This window comes from Felis catus, chromosome A2 (assembly GCF_018350175.1).
Source record: "Felis catus isolate Fca126 chromosome A2, F.catus_Fca126_mat1.0, whole genome shotgun sequence".
Lineage (NCBI taxonomy): Eukaryota > Metazoa > Chordata > Mammalia > Carnivora > Felidae > Felis > Felis catus.
In genome coordinates this window covers 96,060,590-96,085,009 of record NC_058369.1, presented here as the reverse complement: position 1 = coordinate 96,085,009, position 24,420 = coordinate 96,060,590, and the positions used below count along the sequence as shown (strand labels likewise).

Genomic DNA, 24,420 nt, shown 5'->3' with positions numbered 1-24,420 from the left:
TGGCATTAAGTCTTATTTTTTAAATAAACTATGTGGTTATTATAGATAATCTGTTAGATTATTATTTTGAGGTATACCTAGATTTGATATGTAGCTAGATAAATGAAGAATGCCCATTTCCTTACAAGCACATATATACACAACATAACGTTCCTCCTACATTTTCAGAATAAAATTCTGGCATTGAAGTAAACTTTTTCCAGTTTATATAATAAATTGAATCATAGAGCAAATCACTGTTTTGGTATTTTTGTCTTTATACTATTATGCTGTATCTTTTAAATTTAAAATTGATATATATATATGTTTGTGTGTTTAGGATAGTTTAAAAAAGAAAAAGAAGTCAAAGGATGCAACTGAGAAAGACAAGGTAATTATAATTTTACATTGCCTTTAGTCTGTCATACAATACTTCATTTACTTCAAAAAATTGACAATATGTTCTCCCTTTTAACTTAAAGAGATTTATTTATTTTGTTTTTATAGCATTTCTCGCTGATTTAAGGAAATCATTTATTGAATTCATTATTGAAGGTTAAAAGATCAGAAAAGTATTCCTGCAGAGTTTGAATTTGTACAGATTATTATCTCAGATTAAAAATTCAAAATGATGGAGATTATATATTTCCTTTGTTTCTTCAAGTCATTTTATTTTATTTATTTTTTAAATGTTTATATTTTGAGAAAGGCAGAGTGTGAGTGGGGGAGGGGCAGAGAGAGAGAGAGGAAGAGAGGATTGGAAGCTAGCTTTGCACTAACAGCGTGGAGCCTGCTTGGGATTCTCTGGCGCGCACTTGTGTGCTGCGTGTGTGTGTCTCTCTCTCTCCCTCTCCCTCCCTCTCTCCCTCTCCCTCCCTCCCTCCATCACTCTCTCCCACTCTTCCTCCCTCCCCCGCCTCTCCCTGCTCACATTCTGTTTCTTTTTCTCTCAAAATAAATACATAAACTTTTTTTAAAAAGTTAAAAAAAAAGACTTTTTAATTACAGAACCTGGAGTTCTGTTTCAAATTGAATACATCGTAGATAAGTTTTGAAAAACCTTCTTACTACTATAGATATTTTATTTTTATTTATACTTAACTATAAATAATGCAAGTTTATTCCTGTGTTTCTGATGTACGATTAAATATCTTTTTCTGGTTCTTAGTAATAAAAACCTAAAGGAAGCAATTACTAATGAAAGAAAACTACAGACCAGTGTCATTATATTTTATTCAGTCTTTTTAAACGTATTTTTAAAATAGGGGTGTAATTCACATAATATGCTATTAAACATTGTAAAATTACAATTTGGAGGAATATTGTGTATATACAGTTTTGTGCAATGACCACCTCTGTAGTTTAAAAACGTTTTCATTACCCCCTCAAAAACAACCCATTTGTTCTATTCTGTTTTGTGTTTTGTTTTGTTTTGTTTTGTTGAATCAAAAGTGGAACTTCATGGGCACCTGGCTGGCTCAGTTAGTAGAGCATGTGACTCTTGATCTTGGGGTTGTAGGCTTGAGCTCCATGTTGGATGTAGAGATTACTTAAAAATAAAATCTTTTTTTAAAAAAGTAGGAACTTTAATAAGTGTATCACTTGTATTTACATTAAAATAAATGGAATTTATTAGAATTAAAACAGTCCTTGCTATTTACAAATTGAATGTATAAGACAAATTATCCTTTGTATTTGTTTTCTGTTTACAAATTCAATAGTATTACACTTTGGAAAGCCAGTTACTTTTTGTTAACTTTGATACAAATATAAGGTAGCATTAACATAGCATATTCTACAGATTTAAGGACAGGTAAAACTTAGCATTAAACCCTCAAACACCGCTTCTTCTCCTACATTTTTTGGAGTAAGACACTGATATTCTTTTGTAGACTGTTCAGCTTAGGCCTGATTTTTTTAGTGAGAACCACTCAAGCAAGTAGGTGATTTCAGTTCCACATGGAAGAGCTTCAACAGAAGCTTTCAGGCAGCACCAAGGGCTGGGTGTGCCAAACCCCTGCCAGCTGTGCTGGTCACTGGGGCTACAGCTGGTAGCTTGTAGTGAAGTCAAGTGAAGCTTGACTTTACTGGGGCAGGTTGAAGAACAATTCTCTTATAACTTCCAGGGCTAGATCTTGACAGGGACACTCTTTGGATCACAGAGGATGACATAGACTCAGGACAGGTCCAGGTCCCTTCCCCTCTGAGTATATCATTTAAAAGCAGTCATACAATGTATTGCTTTTTGTGTCTGGCTTCTTTCACTTAGTGTAAGGTTTTCAAGGTTCATCCCAAGTGGTAGCATGTATCAATACTTCATTCCTTTTTATGGATGATTAATATTCCACTGTGTGTGTATGCCACAATTTGTTTATCCATTTGTCTGTTGATATTTAAGTTGTTTTTACCTTATGCTGTTGTAAACATGTATGTACAAGTTTCTGTGTGGACATACATTTTTACTAATCTTGGATATATACTTAGTAATGGTTTTAATATCAATTTGCAAATAAAAAACCCATTTAGACACTAAAAAAAAAGCCATCATGATCAAAATGGGTTAATTTTAAGAATTCAAAGATAAGAACTTTATTAATACAATTTGCCATATTGTAGTAACTGCCCAAATGAAAGAAACCGTAATTGCCAAAGGGGTATGATGTAATTCAACATTAATTCCTGATTTTCTAAATCATTATAGAATAAGTAGTACCTTTCATATTTAAAAAGATACATGTGTTAGGGGCGCCTGGGTGGCTCAGTCAGTTAAGTGTCTGACCGGCTCAGGTCATGATCTCATGGTTCATAGGTTCAAGCCCCATGTCGGGCTCTGTGCTGACAGCTCAGAGCCTGGAGTCTGATTGGGATTCTGTGTCTCCCTCTCTCTGCCCCTCCCCGACTTACCATCTGTTTCTCCCTGTCTCAAAAATGAATAAACATTAAAATTTTTTTTTTTTAATTTACGTGTGAAACTAAAAACTGGTAGTATACAAACATGAAATACTAAAACAACTGCATTGTGATTTTGTACTTCAGTATAAGGTACAGAGTAATAATGTGTTTTTACAGAGTAAAAGACAAATAATACAATAAACAAATACCCATATACATACCAGCCGGAGTTGGCAAATGATTTACATTTTGTCATAGTTGCTTCAGGTCTGGTTTTATTAAAGAAAAAGTACAGGGTACCTTGGTGGCTCAGTCAGTTGAGCGTCTGACTTCGGCTCAGGTCATGATCTCACGGTTTGTGAGTTCGAGCCCCGCATCGGGCTCTGTGCTGACAGCTCAGAGCCTGGAGCCTGCTTCAGATTCTGTGTCTCCCTCTCTCTCTGCCCCTCCCCCACTCACACTCTTGTCTGTCTCTCACAAATAAACAAACATTAAAAAAAAGAAAAAGTACAAGACACCCTCTCCTTCCTAAGAGGCAGCTGTTTCTGAAATTAATGTGAATTTTTCCCATCCACATTTATACACTTTTATTGCATAAGTATATGTTCTTAAATAGCATTAGATATTTTGCATTTTCAAAATGGTATCGTGTTTCCTTCTGGCACCTACTTTTTTCATTCAGCATTGCTGTGGACATTTATCCTTGTTGATGCCCTCAAGTCCTTTTGCCTATAGTATTCTGTTATGTTAATTTGCCATAATTTATTTCTCCATTCCTTTTTTAAATTATTTTTATGTTTTAGAGAGCATGAGCAGGGGAGAGGGGCAGAAGGAGAAAGAAACTCAAGCCAGGCTCCATGCTCAGTGCAGAGCCCGATTCAGGGCTTGATCTCATGACCCCTGGGATCATGCCCTGAGCCGAAATCAAGAGTCGGACACTCAACCAGCTGAGCGATTCAGGCGCTCCTGTTTCTCTATTCTTCTGTTTTTGGGACATCTAGCTGTTTTCATTTTTCAGTAATGCAAACAGTGCTGCAGTGACTATTTCTTATCCATTTTTCCTTTTCCACAAGTTATCATTACTTTTCTAAGACACACCTGGGGAAAAAGGAAATAAATAAGATATATCTGGGACTATAATTTCTAGGTTCAAAGATGTTCATACATTTAACTTGTCTAAATTTTGCCCACCCAAATGCTCATTAATTTGTATCCTGCTAGTAATGTATTGACCGTACCCTTGTTCCACATACGTGATGGTCAACACTATGAGATTTCTTTTTGCCGATTTAATATGTGAAGATGGTTTAGCCTCTTCATTTGCTTATTAGCCATTCAGATACCATTTTCTGTGAATTGCCTATTCATAGTCTTTGCCTACTTTTCTGTTGGTTTTTTGTTTTTATGACTCATAGGAGTTTCATATTTTAGATATTACTCATTTTTCATATACATGATGAACATTTTGGGGTCCATGGCTTCTCTTAATATTGTTTAGAGTGACTGTTATAATCATAAAAAGGGTATAATTTTTTCCCTTAGGCAATATTCTTTGTTTTTAGGGTTTTCATTTTAATTCCAGTATAGTTAGCATAGTGTTATAAAAAAGAGTGTGATTTCAAGTCATGTATCAGTCATTGTTTTCAGCTCGTTTTTAAATTGTTACAAAAATGGAATATGATACCTAATAATGGAAGGAATATCCTGTTTCTAATAGTAACAAAGACTATATAGGAAATTTTTAAAAAATTGATCGGAACTTACTTGAAGAAAATATGCAAATCTATTCAGAGAAGCACATGAAAATGAAGGTTCAGTAAATTTTCCTGGGTATGAGCTACCCTATTAGACATTAATGCTTTGATTAAAAAATAGTGCGGTATGGTACAGGAATAGAAAACAACAACAACAACAAAAAACAGTGGATAAAATGGAACTAACAGTTGGGGGAGGAGGGAACAGTCTGGAGTCCAAGTAAAACTTTGTTAAGTATTTGTGGAACTTAATATATGATACAAGTGGCTTTTCTTGGGACAAAATGATTGTCTGTTTGGAAAATATAAAGCTGGGCACTCCTTAAGGCCAGATAAATCCCAAATATGTCTGTTTTAAATCTGAAAGTATAACTGGAGAAAGACCATGGAGAATATGGTATTGGGGTGGAGAAGGCCCATGCCTCAAAACTCAATATTTTTGACCAGATAATTCTAATTCTGAATGACAAAGATCACAAAAAAAGTAAACCATGAACAAAGTTTAAATATAATGAACAAACTTAGTAAAAACTAGGAATACATAATTTAAAACTTCGTTATTAAAAAATGATACTTTATATTTGCTGTGGAAGGCAGAAAAAAATACCTTATATACACAGAAAAAGTGGTAAAATTCATGTTTAGGCATTTCTTAAAATACGACTGTATTCCAATTATCTGAGATTGATATGATTGATAAAAGAGCCTGATAAGGAGGCTTCTTGGTAAAGTGTGACTCATAAATGAGTGAAATAAATGATTGAGGGGTGGTGGTGAGAGAATGAGCAAATCATTTGGGTGAAGGCTACTTTGGTCTTTCATTTAAACATTGTTATTAGGTAAAGATTTTGTACTCACGCACCCTTTACTGTATTTCAACTTTGTTTTTGTTATTTTTTAAGTTTATTTATTTATTTTGAAATAGAGAGCGAGGAAGTGCGAGGGAGGGAGAGAGAGAGAATCCCAGGCGGGCTCCGTGCTATCAGCGCGGGGCTCAGTGCGGGGCTCGATCCCACGAACCATGAGATCATGACTGAGCCGAAACCAAGGGTCGGATGCTTAACTGACTGAACCACCCAGGTGCCCCTCAACTTTGTTTTTATTACTTATTTATTTATTAAAGTTTATTTATTTTGTTTATTTGGAGAGAGAGAGAGAGAGCACAAGCAGGGGAAAGTCAGACAGGTAGAAAGAGAGAATCCTAAGGTGCCCCCAGGTGCCCCTCAACTTTGTGTTTTTTTTTTAATTTTTTTTAATATTTATTTATTTATTTTGAGACAGGGAGGGACAGCATGAACGGAGGAGGGTCAGAGAGAGAGGGAGACATAGAATCTGAAACAGGCTCCAGGCTCTGAGCTGTCAGCACAGAGCCTGACGCGGGGCTCGAACTCACAAACCGTGAGATCATGACCTGAGCCACCCAGGCGCCCCTCAACTTTGTTTTTAATAGCAAAGAACCCATATGTATGCCTGCCCTCCAAAAAGAGATGGGTTAAGTAAATTCTGGCATATGCTGTCAATGAATGTCAAAGGCAGCCATAAATGACAATGTAGTTGGCATGGAAAGGTACTATTGGGTGAGAAGAGCAGGTTCTAAACAAGAATTTATGTAAAATAGTAAATGTACACATAGAGAGCTGTTTCCAAAAATCTTCATGATGTTTAATGCCTGGTACTGGGCTTCAGGTGAATTTTCTTACAGTGAGCATTTATCATTTCTACCAAAATAATAAGCTGTTTGCAGAAACAAAATTAAATCACCTGTAATATAACACAGATCATCACTGTTAGCTTATTTTCTATGTGATTTATTTTTGTCCAATAATCTTCAAAATTGGGTCCATGCTATATAGTTTTGTGGTTTTTTCTATATGATTCAGTAGTGCGCATTTTTTCCATTGTAGTTTTTTTATTGTTACGAACTAGTCAGACATACAGGAAGAGTATATGGAAAATAATAAAATGACAACCTGCATATCCACTATGAAGCTTTAATAAATCTTAACATTTTGCTGTACATCAGATGTTCTTGAAATTTTTTATTCCTCAGAGTGTATATTTTTAAGTGTCTAATAACTCCTTCAGTCTTTCTTCTTCCCCAGTTACACATTTTCTCATCATTAAGAATACTTAGAGATGAAGATTTTTTTAATATGAATTTAACACTGGGAACATACTAAAGTAATTTATACTGTGTAGAGATCTTTTTCAATTATCACGATTACCCTTTGGGGTGTGTGTGTGTGTGTGTGTGTGTGTGTGTGTGTGTGTGTAGCACTAGGCTTTTCTGATCCAACACTGGGTAGAAACAAAACAATCCAAATACAAGGGACTTAAATCTTATACCACCTGTATGGTTTCTTACGAGTTTTTATAATTCTGTCATTTATAATTAAAATAAGAGGGGTGCCTGCCTGGCTCAGTCAGAAGAGCATGTGTCTTTTGATCTCAGGGCCATGAGTTTGAGCTCCACGTTGGGTATAGAGATTACTTAAATTAACAATTTTTTTTTTTTTTTTTTTTTTAACAAATATTTTTTTAAAAAGAGGCGCTTGGGTGGTTCAGTCGATTGAGTGTCTGACTTCGGCTCAGGTCATGATCTTATGGTTGTGAGTTCAAGCCCCATGTCAGGGGCTGTTCTGTCAGTGCAGAGCCTGCTTCAGATCCTCTGTCTCCCTTTCTCTCTGTCCTTCCCCCACTCATGCTCTCTCTCAAAAATAAATTAACTTTTTAAAAAAAGGAAAAAATTTTGGATATTACATCTAAAAGGACATGTAGTTTTGTCTTTTAGGGTTATGTAATAAAAGCATTATTTTATTGGGGTCAAAGACTGAATACTGGTGAATGTCATCAATTTTAGACATTGCTAAAATGAAAATAGGTAATTTTTGTGATAATTGGAGGAATTGTTAAATAGAACTTAGAAGCGAATTTGTGTGGCATAGCATTACATCTTTTTGAGTCAACATACATGTATTTATTTTTCATAGGACATTAAAGGACTTAGCAAAAAAAGAAAGATGTATCCTGAAGATAAACCTTTATCATCTGAGTCCTTATCAGAATCAGATTACATTGAAGAAGTAAGTATATGATCAAATCCATTTTCTTCACTTGAAAATGTTATTTGATTTTGGGGTGCCTGGGTGGTCTAGTTGGTTAAGTGTCCAACTCTTGATTTCAGCTCAGGTCACGATCCCAGGGTCATGAGATTGAGCCCCACATCCGACTCCGCACTGACAGGGAACCTGCTTAAGATTCTCTCCCTCTGCCATTCTCCCCCCATCATGTGCATGCTTGCTCTCTCTCTCTCTCTCTCTCTCTCTCTCTCTCTCTCTGAAATATAAAAATAATTGTTCAGTTATTTGATTTTAATAAAAGAAATTAGTTAAAAGAAATACGTCATGAATATTTGATTTACTCACTTCTCTAGTAAGTGTGCTATAAAAAGAAATGGAAGTTCTATTTCAGAACGACTTTTTCATTTCCTAGAAGATAATTAATTATATAGCTAATATTATAATTAACCGTGTTTACAAATATCTATTCTGAGCTATTTTTTAATGTTTATGTATTTTTGAGAGAGCACAAGATGGGGAGGGGCAGAGGGAGGGGAAGAGAGGATCCAAAGCAGGCTTTGCACCGACAGCAGCGAGCCCAGTGTGGGGCTTGAACTCATGAACCATGAGATCATGACTTGAGCTGAAGTTGGACACTCAACTGACTCAGCCGCCCAGGCGCCCCTATTTTATTTTATTCTTCTAATATTTACTTTTTACTATACTGCTATTTTGATTACGTGAAAGATGCTGTTTGATGTGTAGTGTATTGAAACATAGCATTCCCTTGTTTTTATTTGGAACTACTACTATTTAAGAAGTAGAACAGTGATGAGATAGAGCAGAAATGTTGCTGTGATCTTTTTTCCTATCTATAAGGTGAGAGGAGAATTAGGTAGTCTCTATACTATGGTCCTTTTCAGCTCTGATATTCCTATCTTGGATTTTGTTTGTACTCTGTTAGAATAAGAGTCCATTTTTAGATAATTTTAGGTCTGTAAGTTACCATCTTTAAAGTGTTTTTCTCTTGGATTTTGTTTCCTCATTTGTAAAATAGGGCCGATTGCTCCCCTTTTGTAATAGTATTTTGTAATTCCCCTCTGAAATGAAATTGAAATGAATTGAATTGAAATTGGCAGCACATATGTATCTATTACAGATCTGATCTACACATTTTATATTAATATCCCCTAACATATTTTTTAATATATAAGAAAATATTAACGTATAATTTTACTAAATTTTATTTCAGTGCATAAATGCTGAGTGTGATAACACCAGAATACATAAAATCTTAAGACATAACCAAATCCAAGCTGTAACAGGTACATTACATAAGCCCTTCAAAAACTCTAAAGTAGCATTGTCATCAATGCATTTTCCAAAACTCAGTAAAGCTCTGGATGAATGAAACAAAATACAGTCTTCCCTTTGTTTATATGATATCTGCATTTCTGGGATGTGCAAACGGGTTTAAGGTATAAGAAGGCATTTAAAATGCCATTTGATTGTCAAAATGGTTTTTACATATAAATTTAAAAAAAATGTCTTGAGTGCAAGTTACATATTTGTCTTCTCAACAAAAATTCAAACTTTTTAGGTACGAGCAAAAAAGAAGAAAAGCAGTGAAGAACGAGAAAAAGTAATAGCAAGTATCATTTAAATTTTTTGCATGACAATAGTGTGGTTCTTTTTGTTAAGATAAAATGAATCCTTATAAAGCATGACTTCATTTACTGGGCCTAAATATTTATTGGGAAAAATGTGGTATTCAGCTTTACTTAATGGGTTAAAGCAAGTTAAATTGGCTTAGGAGAAAGGAAGAGTATCCTAGTAGTAAACGTGTCCTGTTTCCATTTCAGTGTTTTATTCAGCATTTCATTTTATTTTATTCTATATTCAGTGCTGTTAGAAATGAAAACTCAAACTTTTTTTGATTTTCTTAAGCTGTAATATGAAACATGAGATTTAAGTATGGTGATTCCCTCATCTTCAATAGAAGTTACTTTCAGATCAGCCAAACCTGTAACAACAGAAAAACCTTCTAAGCACAGGATGCAATAAAAAATAAAGCAGGAATGTGACAACATAAATGATTCACTAATAAAGATGATTCTTTTGATTATTTCTAAAGCCAGCTCTGCTATTATGCAAATTGAGAAGTATAAAAGGAGAAAGAAGGAAGAGGAGAATAAAGAAAATGGAAGTGATATTCAAATGAGAAGCAGACCAACCTGGGGAAAGTAGATAACAGATTATCAAAGAGTAATTGCAGACCATATCATTAAAGTAATTTAGGAGCACTCAGTATAAGCATGGGTGATTGCCTTTGAAAGTATTTTCTTAGGGAGAGGTAGAAGAAAAATGAGAACAGCATCTTTTGTAGGTTTGAGGGTTAACTTCGCTTTCCCGGAATTTCCCTCACTCTTAAATAAGGGTCTTTTTCTGGTAGAAAGAATCACTTGGTAATATATGACTCAGAAGTAATATTTACTGTACTTCATGACCAAGGCGACATTTAAGAGACTTTTTTTTTCTGAATGGGAATATAATTTGAGTGAAAACTGCTTTGGTCTTTGGTTCAGATTAACTAAAACATAATAGTTAATTTAGGATAGTTCTAATTTGTACTTGCATACCACACTGTTTTCGTGCATTCAGCTAGCATATGTTTATTAAGCATCTCTATGCAGGCACTATTGGTGTTAGTAGTGTTGTTATAATGGAATACAAGATGGATAAGAGGATGATATGTAAGAAAGTCACTTTGGGGAAGGAAAGCCTTTCTGAGGAAGTAAAATTAAGCTGAAATAGGATTTACAAGAAAGAACTAACCATGTGAAGATCAAAAGAAGAATATCCTAAACAGAGAGAAGAGCTGAGGACCTGTGGTAGGAATGAGCTTGATTTGTTTGAAGAATGGAAAGAGTAAGCATGGCTTACACCTAGTAGATGAAGAGGAATTGCATACAGTGAGGTTGGGAAGTAAGCAGAGGCCATGTCACGTAGCCAGGTGTTTCAGTTTTAATCAGAATGCTTTGGGAAGCTATTTTGAGTGTTTTTAACAAAGAAGGGACCTAAATCAACTTTACATTTTTAAAATACTGTGGCAGAGATGGAGTAGAGAGAGGTGAGGATTGGTGTTCGTATCACAGTGGTAGTAGTGAGGATGGACTGGTGTGATGGATTCGAGTTATGTTTTTGGACTTAGGTGGTAGGGCTTACTTGCTGCTTTGGATGTAGAGAGTGGAGTTAAGACAGAGTAGAGCCAACCGCAGCTTAGTTTCTTTGCCTTAATAGAGGTGCCATTTACGAAGATAGCTAAGAGAATTTGGAGAGAAAAATTAGCATTTTTATGGTAATTTTAGATACACTTGTTAGGTATCCAGGAAGAACTCACAGTCTTGAGTTCAGAGCAAGGACTAGATAGGATGATTTGGTATGTAAGTACTATTAAAAGCATGGGAGACTGAGAGAGCCTGTGGAAAAGGAAGGAGGTCCTGAAAGGTCAAGCAGAGGAATAAGAACAAGCACGGGAGGTGAAAGGGTCTTTGCAGTAGAAGAAAGCAGCAGACTGAGGTGTTGTGGAAGCCACGAAGAAAAGTATTTTAAAAAGAGAGTAGTCAACTGTGCTTTTATGAAAAAGCAACCTAGACCCAAAACGTTAAAGGGCCAAATACAGGGAATTTTGTAAAATTCCCTGTGCACTTGATCTTTTCGTGAAGAGAATGATGAAAGTTAGCTTAAAGCTGCTAAGTGGTAGAGACCTTTGAGAGGGGCAGGGGGATTGTGGAAAGTTCTTATTGATTCAGAAATGATAGGAAGCTTTGCTTTTGCTGTCTTTACACGTCTCCTTTCTTGCTTTTATTTTTCCTTTCTTGCTTTTTATTTTCTTTTGCAACAACTAGTCTCTCATTTGATACCACTTTTCTAAGTATCTGTTTCTAAGAGTTCTGCCTTCTCTTCTACATCAGAAATAGTCACAAGAGTCAGAGTTCAACAAAATTGTAGCTCTCTTTATCTAGTCATGAGTTGACTACTTTTTCTAGGCTTTCGTGGCATTTTTGTCTAAAAAGTAAGCATCTGAATGCATGGCTGGTTCTGCAGGTACAGCGTATGACTCTTGATCTTGGGGTTGTGAGTTGAAGCCCCATGCTGAGCATAGAGCTTACATAAAAGCTTTTTTAAAAAATTAAAGTTACTAAGCTAAGTAGATTTTTCAACTGTACATCAATATTTTGTACCAGTTAGTTGTTGTTAATTTAATAATTAAAATAGTTACCAGTGAAGACAGGACCTAATAATTATGTTCCTGTTTACCCAAAAAATACCAGATTTAATATATATATTTTCCAAAAACTCATTTATAAAAATAGTTGTGTTTTGCTGTGATATGAGGACTTCTCTGCAATAACTACAATTACTTCGCCTTTACAAATTATATAGTATGAGATACAGCAGTTGATATGATTATTCATAGAATTTATTTTCTATAGAAAGTTTTATTTAGAAACTACATTAATGTGCTAATGACTTAAGAATTTTTCCATATCTTTTTGAAAACAAGCACTCTTAGTCCTCATGATATTAATTATTTAGACTTTTCCAAAAATGTTCCGAATAGTTTACTTGGTTGTGTGGATTGTTTGAAATAATTATATAGTATCTTAGAAGTACCATGGTAAAGTTGTTTTAGACTTGCATATTTTCCTGTAGAAATGTCTAACAGGGAACTCTCTTTACAGGAAAAAACAAAAAAGAAAAAGAAGCATAAGAAACACAGTAAGAAGAAGAAAAAGAAGGCTGCTAGTTCAAGTCCCGACTCGCCATAATATTAAGAAAAATCAGGATTCCTTTATAAAGAAAGTGCAATGTCTAAGGAAATCTCAACTGTGAAAATTATGACATAATTACTAAAATGCATGAGTTTTCTTGTTTTTAGAATTATTACTGGACTATTCAGTAGCCACTTGGATGCCTCTGTGTGAAAGGGCCATAATTGTTGCCTGCTGCTTGAACATCAGTTTTTTCTCTTCCAGTGCTTAACAACTCTGGGAGATAATACATTGCAGTTGTGCTAGTGGTTAAGATATTTGGGGATAAAGTTAATATTTTTGACTTGAAGTATCTAATGATAAATCAACAGAAATCGAATCTGGATATATCATTAAGATGTAATTAGAAATGACCAGATGACTCGAGTTAACATTTTGGAAATAGGGATTACATTGATATTTCAAAATCCTTATTCTGTAGATAAGTGTATTTTAATTTTTTCCCCTTATATACTTTTATTTACCCGGGGAAGGAGCTTTTAGGGTTGGGGGGGGGGTGGTTTGCTATCTCTTTAGCTAGCAGAATAGCGTGCCTTTTATCCTCACACATCCTATTTTTGTGGACACAGTAGCCATGCTTCATGGGGAGGTCAGAGCTGGTACAGCAGTCTTGCCCTTAGACATCCTTGGACTCTTGTCATTTGCTGCTTTAAGTGAACCAGAGTAACAGCCTTTTGCAGCATGACAAAGCCCCAAAAGCTCTGGGATTTACCTCCACTTTAATAATACTGAATGTTTTTTAGCATTAGAATGTGTTATAACATTTGAATTAATTTTGACTACACTTTGGCTTTGGAGAGGAATCATTTCCAATAGACACTGGTACTTTTTGAACTTGATAGCTAAAGATTCTAAAATGCATGTTTTATATTGTTAGTTATAACCAGTCAGGAAAATTTTATGTAACCAGTGATAGTTATTTTATTTTTGTATGAATTTTGTTTAGGCTGCAGTGTTTAGCTTTTATTAACTCCTTATTCTTGCTATCTTAAATTCCATACTGTGTTTAATGGCATACTTGCCAAGATACTTAGCATGTAAAAAAAAGAAAGCAGACTTATAATTTTTTTTTTTTTTTTCCAAACAGCTTCATATTGAAGCTGAGTCTTACCATAAACAAGTTGAGTGGCAGGCCTGGTATGCTGTGTCTTGTTACATAAAGCTATTGCCAGAATCTTAGTAAATATAACATTTTAGAAATTTGTCTTTGTATATTCATAACAAATTATGACAAGTTAAGTGAGAATTACATTATTGCTCTTCCTGTCATATTTTACTAAGATTTTGTGCCTCATATCTACTGCTGAATTGTTTACTAGTAACGTTAAAAGGAATTGATAAATCATTTTCACTTTACATTTTTATATAATCAGGTAACATGAAATATAATTTGATGTACAATTTTGCCTGTTTCAGAGGGTGTGCTAATTATAGTGGTATATGCACAAAACATTTTGGCATGACAAGAGGCTGAATAAATAGCTATTTTACTTAAAAATAGCTGTGTTCTTATCAGCTCCCTTTGAGTTGCAAGTAAAGTTATAAAGATTAAGAAACAGTACTAGGGGTTCAATGGTAGGTGGATGAGACATATCCCCAAATTTTTAGCTGTAAAAAATATTTATTTCTTGGTAAACTTCCTTAAATTTTATGCTTAAAGCTTCATACTCTTTCCTAATACAAGATATGTAGGGGCACCTGGGTGGCTCAGTCAGTTAAGCATCCAACTCTTGGTTTCGGCTCAGGTCATGATCTTGAAATTGTGAGATTGAGACCCATGTTAGGCTCTGTGCTGACAGCGCAGAGCCTGCTTGGGATTCTCTCTCTCCCTTCTCTTTCTGCCCTCTCTCTCTCTCCCCTCTCTCTCTCTCTCAAATAAATAAACTTAAAGAAATAAATAAAAGATATGTATATGCTCTTGAGTACACAGTAAGTTTTGAGGAACATTTTTTTATCTGAAAGGAAGTTTCTTAGAATTGTTGTTCAAGAAAATGCTAAAAGATAAGTTTATCAGTTTATTTGGTGATCAGTTTTGGTATGAACACACTGGTCCAGAATGTGATGATTATATCAAATTAGAAAGCAACGGTTATTAGACCGAGGAATAAGGTGACCTGGCAAAAAAACTGTTCTTTCCAGGCTGTGTTGACTGTCTGCGAAACACCTTTTTCATTGCTTCTGTGATGGTAGCCTTAATAGTCTTCTTTCTAATAAGCTATGGGAAGAAAATTTGATAGAGTAATGTTATGTGCAAGTCCTTAACATTTCTTACTTCTTCCTTCCACCAAACCACCCTTTTTCTTGAATACTTTTATACCAGTTTTATAAACACAGGGCATGTTATCTGGATAATGATGCCAAGGTAACTGCAACAAAATTGATGAGTGTCTGAATCGAAAAATTGAATTTATACCAGTACTTCTCTGTCTGATTGTTTTGGATTCATTTGGTTGCCTTTAGTATATTTAGGTGTTTTATTTTAAATACCGTAAGATTGTTCTGAGTTGACTTTATCCAGAATATAGGTTCATATTCCTCCAGTCAAGGTGTGCTAAAAGCCTATTGCCTCATTTGCTTTCATTTCATAGAAAATAATAGACTAGCCTTGGAGAAACTGAGAACAGTTATTCTTCAGACTTAAGTGACAGGTTTCACACTTTTAAAGCATTGCCAGTTTTCAACTTAATTCAGTGAACACAGTATTTCCTAAAGAAAAGTTTTGGGAGAGCTTTTGTGTTCCAGTTGTATTTGCATTATTTTACTTTTTAATAATTCGTTTTAATTTTTTTTTGTAATCTCTATACCCAACATAGGGCTCAAACTCATGACCTCAAGATCAAGAATTGCACGCTCCTCGAGTCGAGCCAGCCAGGCGCCCTACATTTGCCTTATTTTAAAATTTACTTTATATTTTATTTAAAATTTGTAAGAATATTGTATTCTAAATTCTAAAATTCATTCTGGTACATTTTCTTGCCTTACTGTAGTGAAAGCCAGTAAACAGACTAGGAAATGTTTGTTCCCTGTATTAGGATTTGACAGTAGAGTTAGAACAGTTGTTATTTTGGCCAGCTTTGGCATAGTCACACCATGCTTTCTTACCAGTCAGTCAGGTATAAGTTGGAGGGGTACTAGTGGGGTTTTACATTTTTCTAGGAGCTCCCAGATTGGAGTCTCTCTTACGAGAAGATGCTTAAAGTTTTTTAAAGGAGGTTACATAATCTTTGAAGGAGCTATTTATAGCCTAGAAAAATATGTCCACTTAAAAATAAGATCCTTATAATTTTATTTAGTTGTGTGTTCAGTTAGGAAGGAAACATTTTCAACCATACAGTTTTTGCTGAGGAAATATAAATGACAATAATATCAAGTACCACTTTAAGTGGTGTTTAGCCCTAAAGAAAAGATAAATGTAGGAATTGCTGTAATATTTCAGATCACAATAACATTCGTGGAATCATTGCATTTGTTTTGAGTGCTAACAACCGTTGTTGCATATTTTTGCAATCACTCGAGAACCTTCTGTGGTTGCTGGAATGTTGCCACCGTCACATTCTGTTGGTATAGAATAATGAACTATGGAATCAGTGACAATCCAAGACATGTAGGCTTGGAACTAGGCTATCTGAGAACTCTACAGTGTGTTGAAGCAACACTTGACATGGACCAGAAGACTCTGAAGAAACTGGTGGAATCCATTAGTAATACTGTCAAGAACTGTGAGTACTAACCAGACATCCAGCACTGCCTGAACATCTTTATTCAATCAAATAGAAACATTGATAGATACATTGGACATTAACAGGTTCTTTGTAACACCCAAAATAGAGTTCCTCTAATTTCCGTCTAATGTTTTGGCCATTTAAAAAAATAGATTACAAGTGAATTTACAAGATCCCTGCACTACACTGAGAATATTTTAATCAGGTTCCTAAAACATATTTGTGTATGTGGAAAGAAGAATTTGAGAACTTATGTGACATATGTACTAAAGGATTATCTGCCAACCAAGGACTCATTCTGTTAACAGTCTGAAATTTAATAAGAGATCTCAAACTCTAAAGGTTTACCTTGACCAATTCCCTGAGTTCTCTGGCACAAAACCCATAGAAGCAGAGGATTGATAGAGCTATAGAAGATATTTTAGTTGCTGAAGAAATAAGCATGGTACTTTGCACATAGCAAATGTTTATTAAAATTAATGTAACAGATTGGGGGAGGGGGGAATCCTTGCCCTGACAGACCTTAAAAAGTAATCTTATGTATCTTGTCTCATGGGCATGAAAACAAACAATCCTGACTGAGATCCATTTTGACAATGTCTTTAGACTTTGAGGAAATGACTTTTATTTCAGACACTAGTACAGCCTCGTTGCTGGGCACTTCCATTTTTCCTTGTGTGGTCTCGGTAGGTCTTAGTAGTACCACCCTAAGAATCTCGTTGGTAGACTTAATTCAGTTTTCTCTCATTCCAGTTATATTTTAAATGATCCTCAAGCACTTCTAGGGCCTGTTTTTGCAATCTTGCTGTCCTTCAACCCTTAAAATCCATCTGGCAGATTTAACCAAAGTTGAATGTAATATCTACTGTTATTTGCCGTTTTCTTTTTCTTTTATTTTTTGGAGAATGGTTTGCTTTCTTTTTAATTTTTTAAACATTTTTAATGTTTATTTTAAAGATTTATTTATTTTTATGTTTTATTATTTTTGAGAGAGAGAGGGAGACATAGACTCCAAAGCAGGCTCCAGGTTCTGAGCTGTCAGCACAGAGCCTGACGCAGGGCTTAAGCCACCCAGGTGCCCCTTTAATGTTTATTTTTGAGAGAGAGAGTGTGAGTGGGGGGAGGGCAGAGAGAGAGGGAGATACAGAATCTGAAGCAGGCACCAGGCTCCCAGCTGTTAGCATAGAGCCTGACATGGGGCTCGAACCCATGAACTGTGAGATCATGACCTGAGCTGTAGTTGGACACTTGACCAACTGAGCCGCCCAGGTGTGTCTGGTTTTTTTTGTTGTTTGTTTGTTTTTTTTTTTAATTTTTTTTTACATTTATTTATTTTTGAGAAACAGACAAAGCATGAGCGGGGGAGGGGCAGAGAGAGAAGGAGACACAGAATCTGAAGTAGGCTCCAGGCTCTGAGCAAGCAGTCACCACATAGCCTGTTGCGGGGCTTGACCCCACAAACTGAGATCATGACCTGAGCTGAAGTCGGACGCTCAACCGACTGAGCCACTCAGGTGCCCCTATTTTTAATTTTAAGTTTATTTTGAGAGAGAGACAGCCGAGTGGGAGAGAGGAGAGAGAGAATCCCAACCAGGCCCCGCACTGCCAGCACAGAACCCGATGCAGGGCTTGAACCCACGAAGCCGTGAGCTCATGACCTGAGCCAAAACCTGGAGTTGGACACTTAACCGACTGAGCCACTCAGGTGCCCCTATTTGCTGTTTTCTTAACCTGAGTTTTAAACATTCAAAAGGAAATTTTGCATACTTTAAAAATCTAACTCCTCTCCCCATCCAAATGAAACTACTTTTAGCCTGCTACCCAAATGTGTGTTTAATACCATAATTTGTTATTTGAAAACAATTCTCTGAAAGTATAGGTAATATAAGTAAAGAATATGTAATACTAGATCAGGCCCGCTTCCCATACAGTCTCCTACAAAGAAGATACTGAACAGTATCTTTCAAAAGAGGAATGAGTTGCATTCCTTTTGCAGAATTTTGACACTAAATTAGGATCAAAAGTTCAGTGTAACCAGATTACTATTTTATACTGAGATGATTAACAACTCATGTTTATTAAGCTCTTCATTGGGGAAATGGTATGCTTAATGGTTTATCTTCATCTTCAAGTCTCAGGAAAAAAACCCAATGAGGTAGGTGAAATTTTCCACATTTTCAGATGAGGAAACCAAGTCTCAGATTGTCTAAAATGACAGTGAACTTTTCTGGTGGAGGCAGAGCTAGAACCCAGGTAAGTCTGATGCCAGAACCTGCATTTCATCTTCATTTCTCGATGCACCTAATAAGCATTCTAGACTTCTCACGGTCATTCTGTATAGTACTCTCCCATAGTGAATGCAAAATAAAAATTGTTGAATTCAGCTCAGTTCTTGGGTCCTTGAGTTGAAAAAACAGACTGGCCTCTCATGACTGGAACTTGGGTGTTTTTTTGTTGTTTTGAGATTTTGTTTTTAGTTTGTACACCCAACATGGGGCTCAAACTCACAACCCCGAGATCAAGAGTTATATGTTCTACTGACTCAGCCAGCCAGCCAGGTGCACCTAGAATTTGCTTCTCAATGGGTAGGACTGGGGAGAGCTAACAAATAGTACCACCTTGGCCTTCCCTTCTCAGGAAGAGATTGTCTTGGGGTGGCTGCATGGCTCAGTTGGTGGAATATGTGACTTGATCTCAGGGTCATGAGTTCGAGCCCCACACTGGGGGTAGAGTTATTTCTCTTGATGTACATAGATAGTTTTAGTTGTCATGTGCCAGAAAGTTGAGATGGCTTTTCTTGGGCTTTGCTTTAAAGTTTCTTAAGAGGGAGGCTTCATAATTTACTAGGCCTACAAGTGCCACATGGCTTCTTGAGTCCAAACTACTAGATTGTGTGACTCTGATCCTCCACTATTTCCAGTGACCTCACGAAGAAAATTCATTACCTTACCAAGCAGCTGTTGATTTTTTTTCATACAGCTCTAGAATATAAAACATTGTAGAGCTGTATTAACCAGTATAGTAACCACTAGCAATGTGTGGCTATTTATTTACTTAAAAATTTTTTTAAGTAACCTCTACACCTAAAGTGGGGCTTGAACTCGTGACCCTGAGATGAAGAGTTGTCCTATGGTCTACCGACTGAGCCAGCCAGGCGCCCCATTTTTTAAAAAGTATGTGTGTGGCTATTTAAATGTAAATTAAAATTAAGTAGGTTTTTTTTTTTTTTTTTTTTTAACGTTTATTTATTTTTGAGGCAGAGAGCATGAACGGGGGAGGGTCAGAGAGAGGGAGACACAGAATCCGAAACGGGCTCCAGGCTATGAGCTGTCAGCACAGAGCCCGATGTGGGGCTCGAACTCACAGACCGCGAGATCATGACCTGAGCCGAAGTCGGCCCCTTAACCGACTGAGCCACCCAGGCGCCCCAAGTAGAGTTTTTTAAATCTTTAGTGGCAGTGGCAGATCATTACCTCAGGGCATAGTAAATGGCTTCATGTGTGTGCAACCTATGCATTGTCATGGGGCCCCACGCTTAATTTAATGTTCCACTAACACTTAACGTTTTCAATGAGGGACCCATGTTTTCTTTGCATTGGGCCCGCAAGTTCTGTAGTTGATCTTGGCTGTATACCTCTTATTCATAGTATGGTAGGAGTATCTCCAGCATCAGAATCACCTAACGATGCTTACTGAAAATGTAGATTCCTGGATACCACCCTAGGCACATTTAAATATCTCTGCGAGTGGAGCCAATCATCCAGATTGTTCACTCCATTTATTCTTGGACACACTGAAGTGTAGGGTTTCCTGATGAATCCCTAGTCTCTCCCAGGTGAAATTTCAGTTCTATCAACCTAGTTTCAATCACAGCTTGATTAATAGTGAGTTAGGAATTGACCCAGTCTTTTTCACACATATTGTTCAGCCATAATTTTTACACATATAGACTAAGAAATTTTTTTAAAGCTCAGTGAACAATTTTAAAACTTTCTAATAATTTCATGTTGTTTGATTCAAGTGATTATTTTGGCATCTAGAGCTTACTTTGGATCCTGTCTCCTCCAGTATATTCCTTTACCTCATTTGTGTACAAGGAGTTATCATTTACTTAGCAAACATTTATGTGAGAGCCTACCATTGTGCTTGGCACTACTGGATACTGAGTAGATAATTGACATAAGAGTAAGAGATTTTTGTTAACATGCCTTCCTAAAATGCAAATATTTTGTGGGTTTTTTTAATATGTATTTATTTATTGGGGCGCCTAAGTGGCTCAGTCGGTAAGCATCCGACTTCAGCTCAGGTCATGATCTCACTGTTCGTGAGTTTGAGCCCCGCATCGGGCTCTGTGCTGACAGCTCAGAGCCTGGAGCCCCCTTCAGATTCCGTGTCTCCCTCTCTCTCTGCTCCTCCCCCACTCATACTCTGTCTCTCTCTCTCAAAAATAAATGAACATTTAAAAAAAAATTTTTTTTAATTTATTTTGAAAGAGAATGGGGGAGGGACAGACAGAATCCCAAGCAGGCTCTATACAGAGCCCAACAGGAGGCATGATCTCACAAATCGTGACATCATGACCTGAGCTGAAATTAAGAGTCACGTGCTTAACCAACTGAGCCACCCAGGCTCCCCTAAAATCCAGATACTTTGTGAACTGCATTTCTCTGACCCACTCCTACTAGAAGGAGGAAATAAGTTAAATCTAGTATGATTAGCCCTTATGAACTCATGAGCCCTGAGTGTTCGTGAGGTAAAAAATACAATTGATCATCTCTTCTGGGACTTAGCCCAGGACCACCTATAGACCCAGTGGTCCAATATTTGGCTTTCACTTCATTTGTCACACATAACATGGGCCAATATGTATGCATAATATAGGTAAGTATGCATACATATTTTCCAGCTTTGTCTGCTGAGAGGGCTTAGAAATATTCCACTGTACCCATCCCAGCTCCTGGTTATGTATTGGGCTTAGAAATATTCATCTCCCAGTAGTAATAAGCACACCCAGTGCATAATCCTTGGTGTTTAAATACCAGTCTCCAATAAAAACAACCAGGATTCCTTGAAGAAATAGCCACACAGAGTGTAAAGGAAAACCTATGCTATGCCTTGTTTCTCTTTCACTGACACTACTCTGCTACATTTCTTGACACTTCAGTCTCCAACTGTGTGGTTTTTTCAAGCAAACAATTTTCTGTGACATCGGCTGGGTACCCTACAATTTCTCAGTTCTGACACTACCTGAGATGGCATCAGATCCTGTACGTTGAGTTCATTGCCACAAGACTGTCTCCCACTTCAGATGCCCATCACAAGTCCAGGTTGTTACCTGCATTTCAGACTAACTGGCTATAAATTGGAGGCCCAATTAATTTGCTAGAGCAGCTCATAGAACTGGGGAAAATTGTTTACTTAATAGATTACTGATTTATTATAGAAGGATACAGTTTTTAAAATAAAAGGATACAATCAGGAGCAGACAGCAGAGATGCACAGGGCAAGGTATGTAGGAAGGGGCATGGAGCTTCCATTCCCTTTCCCAGGACCTTCATATCTTCACCATCCCAGAAGCTCCCTGAAAACTTTGGGGGTCTTCATGGAGTTTTCATCACATAGGCACCATAGGTCATTAACTCAATATCCAGCCCCTCTGCACAATGGGGGATACAGCTGAAAGTTCCAAGCTTTTAATCATGGACTTTTAATCAAGTCTTTTTGGTGACTAGCTCCCAGCCAGGAGCCACCCATAGTCGCCTCCTTAGAACAAAAGATTCCTATCACCCCTGATGTTCTAAAGGATTTAGGAGCTTTGTGTTGGGGGCCAGGGTCAATGACAAAATTGAACAAAAGATACTCGTGCTGCTCACATCATTTAGGAAATCCCAAGAGTTTTGGGAGCTATGTGCCAGGAACCAGGGACAGAGACATATATATATATATATATATATATATATATATATATATATATATATATATATATATATATATATTTCCTGTTACCTCACACAGGGAAAATATAAGATTGGTCTGGCAAGTAGTGCCAGAAAGCAAAGAAGTGAAAAAGCCAATGGGGTTGTGTGATGTGAAACATACAAGAGCCAACTTGAAAGCTCCCAAGGGCCAAAACTGGAACAATTTGAGTAAGATGACAGGATTGTTATAAAACAAGTGTATATGACCCCCCCCCCCCTTGCACACACCCTGACATAAATAATTGAGTAAATAGGGGAAAAAAGACCTCTTGCTTTCATGAAAATTCCAAGTAATAGTATAGATACTCCTTCCCAAGAAGTGGAATTACATTTTCCCTAAAAGATTGGCTTCCAAAGAATAGATTGTGGAAAGGATAAATAGCAACTACAGTGGAGAACCCTGTAGACTAGCGTAATCAAGTGATCAAAGTTCTCAGCAGTTAACCTTGTATGTGTCCCCCGACATGTGAGAAGAACAGCAATTTATCTCTAGAATTCACCCCCAAACCCCTAACCACAGCTTATTATGCAAAAAAAAAAAAAAATTAGACAAACCCAAATTGAGGAATATTATGCAAAATGAAAAGTCAAGGTTGGGCCCTCTGGGTGGCTCAGGTTAAGCATCCAACTCTTGATATCAGCTCCGGTCATAATGTCACGGTTTGTGAGATTGAGCCCTTGTCCGTGCTCAGCATGGAGTCTGCTTGGGATTCTTTTTTCCTCCCCTGCTCATACCCCTCTCAAAATAAATTAAAACTTTAAAAAAAAAAAAAGTCATGAAAGACTAAAAACTATCATAAATTGGAGGAGACATGCCAGCCAAATGTATCCTGGCTTGGATTCTGGAATCAAAAAAAGAGCATTAGTGGAAAAGTGGTAAGATCTGTATGTTAATGTGCCGATGTTAGTGTATTCATTTTGATAATTGTACCACGGTTCTGTAAAGTTTTAACGGAGAAACAGTGAAGATTGGGAACTCTATCATCATTGCTTCTCTTGTGTAAATCTAAAGTTATCCCAAAATAAAGTTAAATAACATGAGCCAGTGCCTAGCACCTCACAATTCTCATTACCCAAGATCTCTCAAATATCATTTACAACGGTTCCTGGACCGCATGAGTAAGGTCTTTAGCTGTAATGAAATGTGAACTTACATGGATAAAACTCAGAAAAAATTACTACCTGCTGAAGATTGTGCCTAAAATCCTTGATAGCTGTGTTGGATGACTTGTGAATATTTGGCTCAGAGCAGCATCTGACTCTTAAAACCTCCCTTTCCTCAAGGAGGAAACTATTGTTGGTGCTAACGTTTGCACTCCCGATAATTCTCCATCAGATTTAAGCAGGATGACTTTCAGGCAAACATTAACATACTCTACACTTCATACAGCACATCCACACCTGAGCTTCCTCTTTCTCTGTATTTTTTATGAGAGTTCTTTCCAAGTTTTTTGTCCTCAGAGCAGCTGCAACCCCTTCTGTGACCTAGCCTTGAAAAGGTCACACTGCCTCATTTCCACTGAGCTCTACTGGTTGAAATGTCAGAAAATGCCTTCCCTGTTTCAAGTGAAGGAGACAGATCCCATCTCAGAGGAGTATCAAAGTCTTTGTAGAAAGAGCATATGGGATGGCATAGACTGTTAAAATTGTTTTGGGGAAGACACAACCTTGTCACATGTGGACTCATCATTCATAATGTGGTTTTGAGAATCTACTGCCAAAGTGACCCTCCTTAAGTGCAAATATGATGTTAACTTGCCAGCCAAAATTTTTCAGAAACTCCCCATTGTAAAGTCTAGTCTGCCATGTGGCCATACCAACCATCTGCAGCTAGCTCTCAGAACATACCTTCAAGCTGCCTCCTCTGGCAAGTGACCCCTCCTCCTTGGGACCTTTGTTAATTTCCTGCTACCTCCCCAGTTGATTATTCCTTCCTTTGAGTCACTGCCAAACACCATCAATCATAGTGCTTGCACTTTGTTTTTTTCTTATCTCTTAGCCAAAGTGTAACAACTTTGTGAGCAGAAACCCTGGTGTATTCACTGCCTGGTTCACAGGAGGCCTTCAATATAAATTCTTATTAGATGGGTAAAAATGAGCTTTTTGTCATATTTCTGAGCTTATAGTTACACTGTGTAGCCTGCTAAATTGAATCCCTTAATTCTCAGTCCTGATCAATGCATTAAAATCACCCTGCACTT

The 24,420-nt window shown here is 36.7% G+C and overlaps 2 protein-coding genes across 6 annotated transcripts in view; both read left to right on the top strand.

The window, feature by feature from the left end:
- The window catches only part of FAM133B (family with sequence similarity 133 member B), a 29,587-nt gene extending 15,663 nt beyond the window's left edge, over positions 1 to 13,924 (top strand). For 2 of the 3 annotated variants that reach the window (XM_045052371.1, XM_045052372.1), the window contains exons 8-11: positions 320 to 370; positions 7,616 to 7,708; positions 9,285 to 9,332; positions 12,430 to 13,924. In XM_045052371.1, the coding sequence (XP_044908306.1) occupies positions 320 to 370; positions 7,616 to 7,708; positions 9,285 to 9,332; positions 12,430 to 12,516 (279 nt within the window). In that variant the 3' untranslated portion in view covers positions 12,517 to 13,924. The remainder of the gene's footprint in view (positions 1 to 319; positions 371 to 7,615; positions 7,709 to 9,284; positions 9,333 to 12,429) is intronic. The other variant, XM_011280385.4, reaches the window with a different exon arrangement.
- Positions 13,925 to 15,080: 1,156 nt separating this feature from the next.
- Positions 15,081 to 24,420, top strand: part of LOC101086547 (EF-hand calcium-binding domain-containing protein 1-like) — a 27,025-nt gene continuing 17,685 nt past the window's right edge. For all 3 annotated transcript variants that reach the window (XM_023250345.2, XM_045052373.1, XM_023250344.2), the window contains exon 1: positions 15,081 to 16,238. In XM_023250345.2, coding sequence (XP_023106113.1) covers positions 16,091 to 16,238 — 148 coding nt within the window. In that variant the 5' untranslated portion in view covers positions 15,081 to 16,090. The remainder of the gene's footprint in view (positions 16,239 to 24,420) is intronic.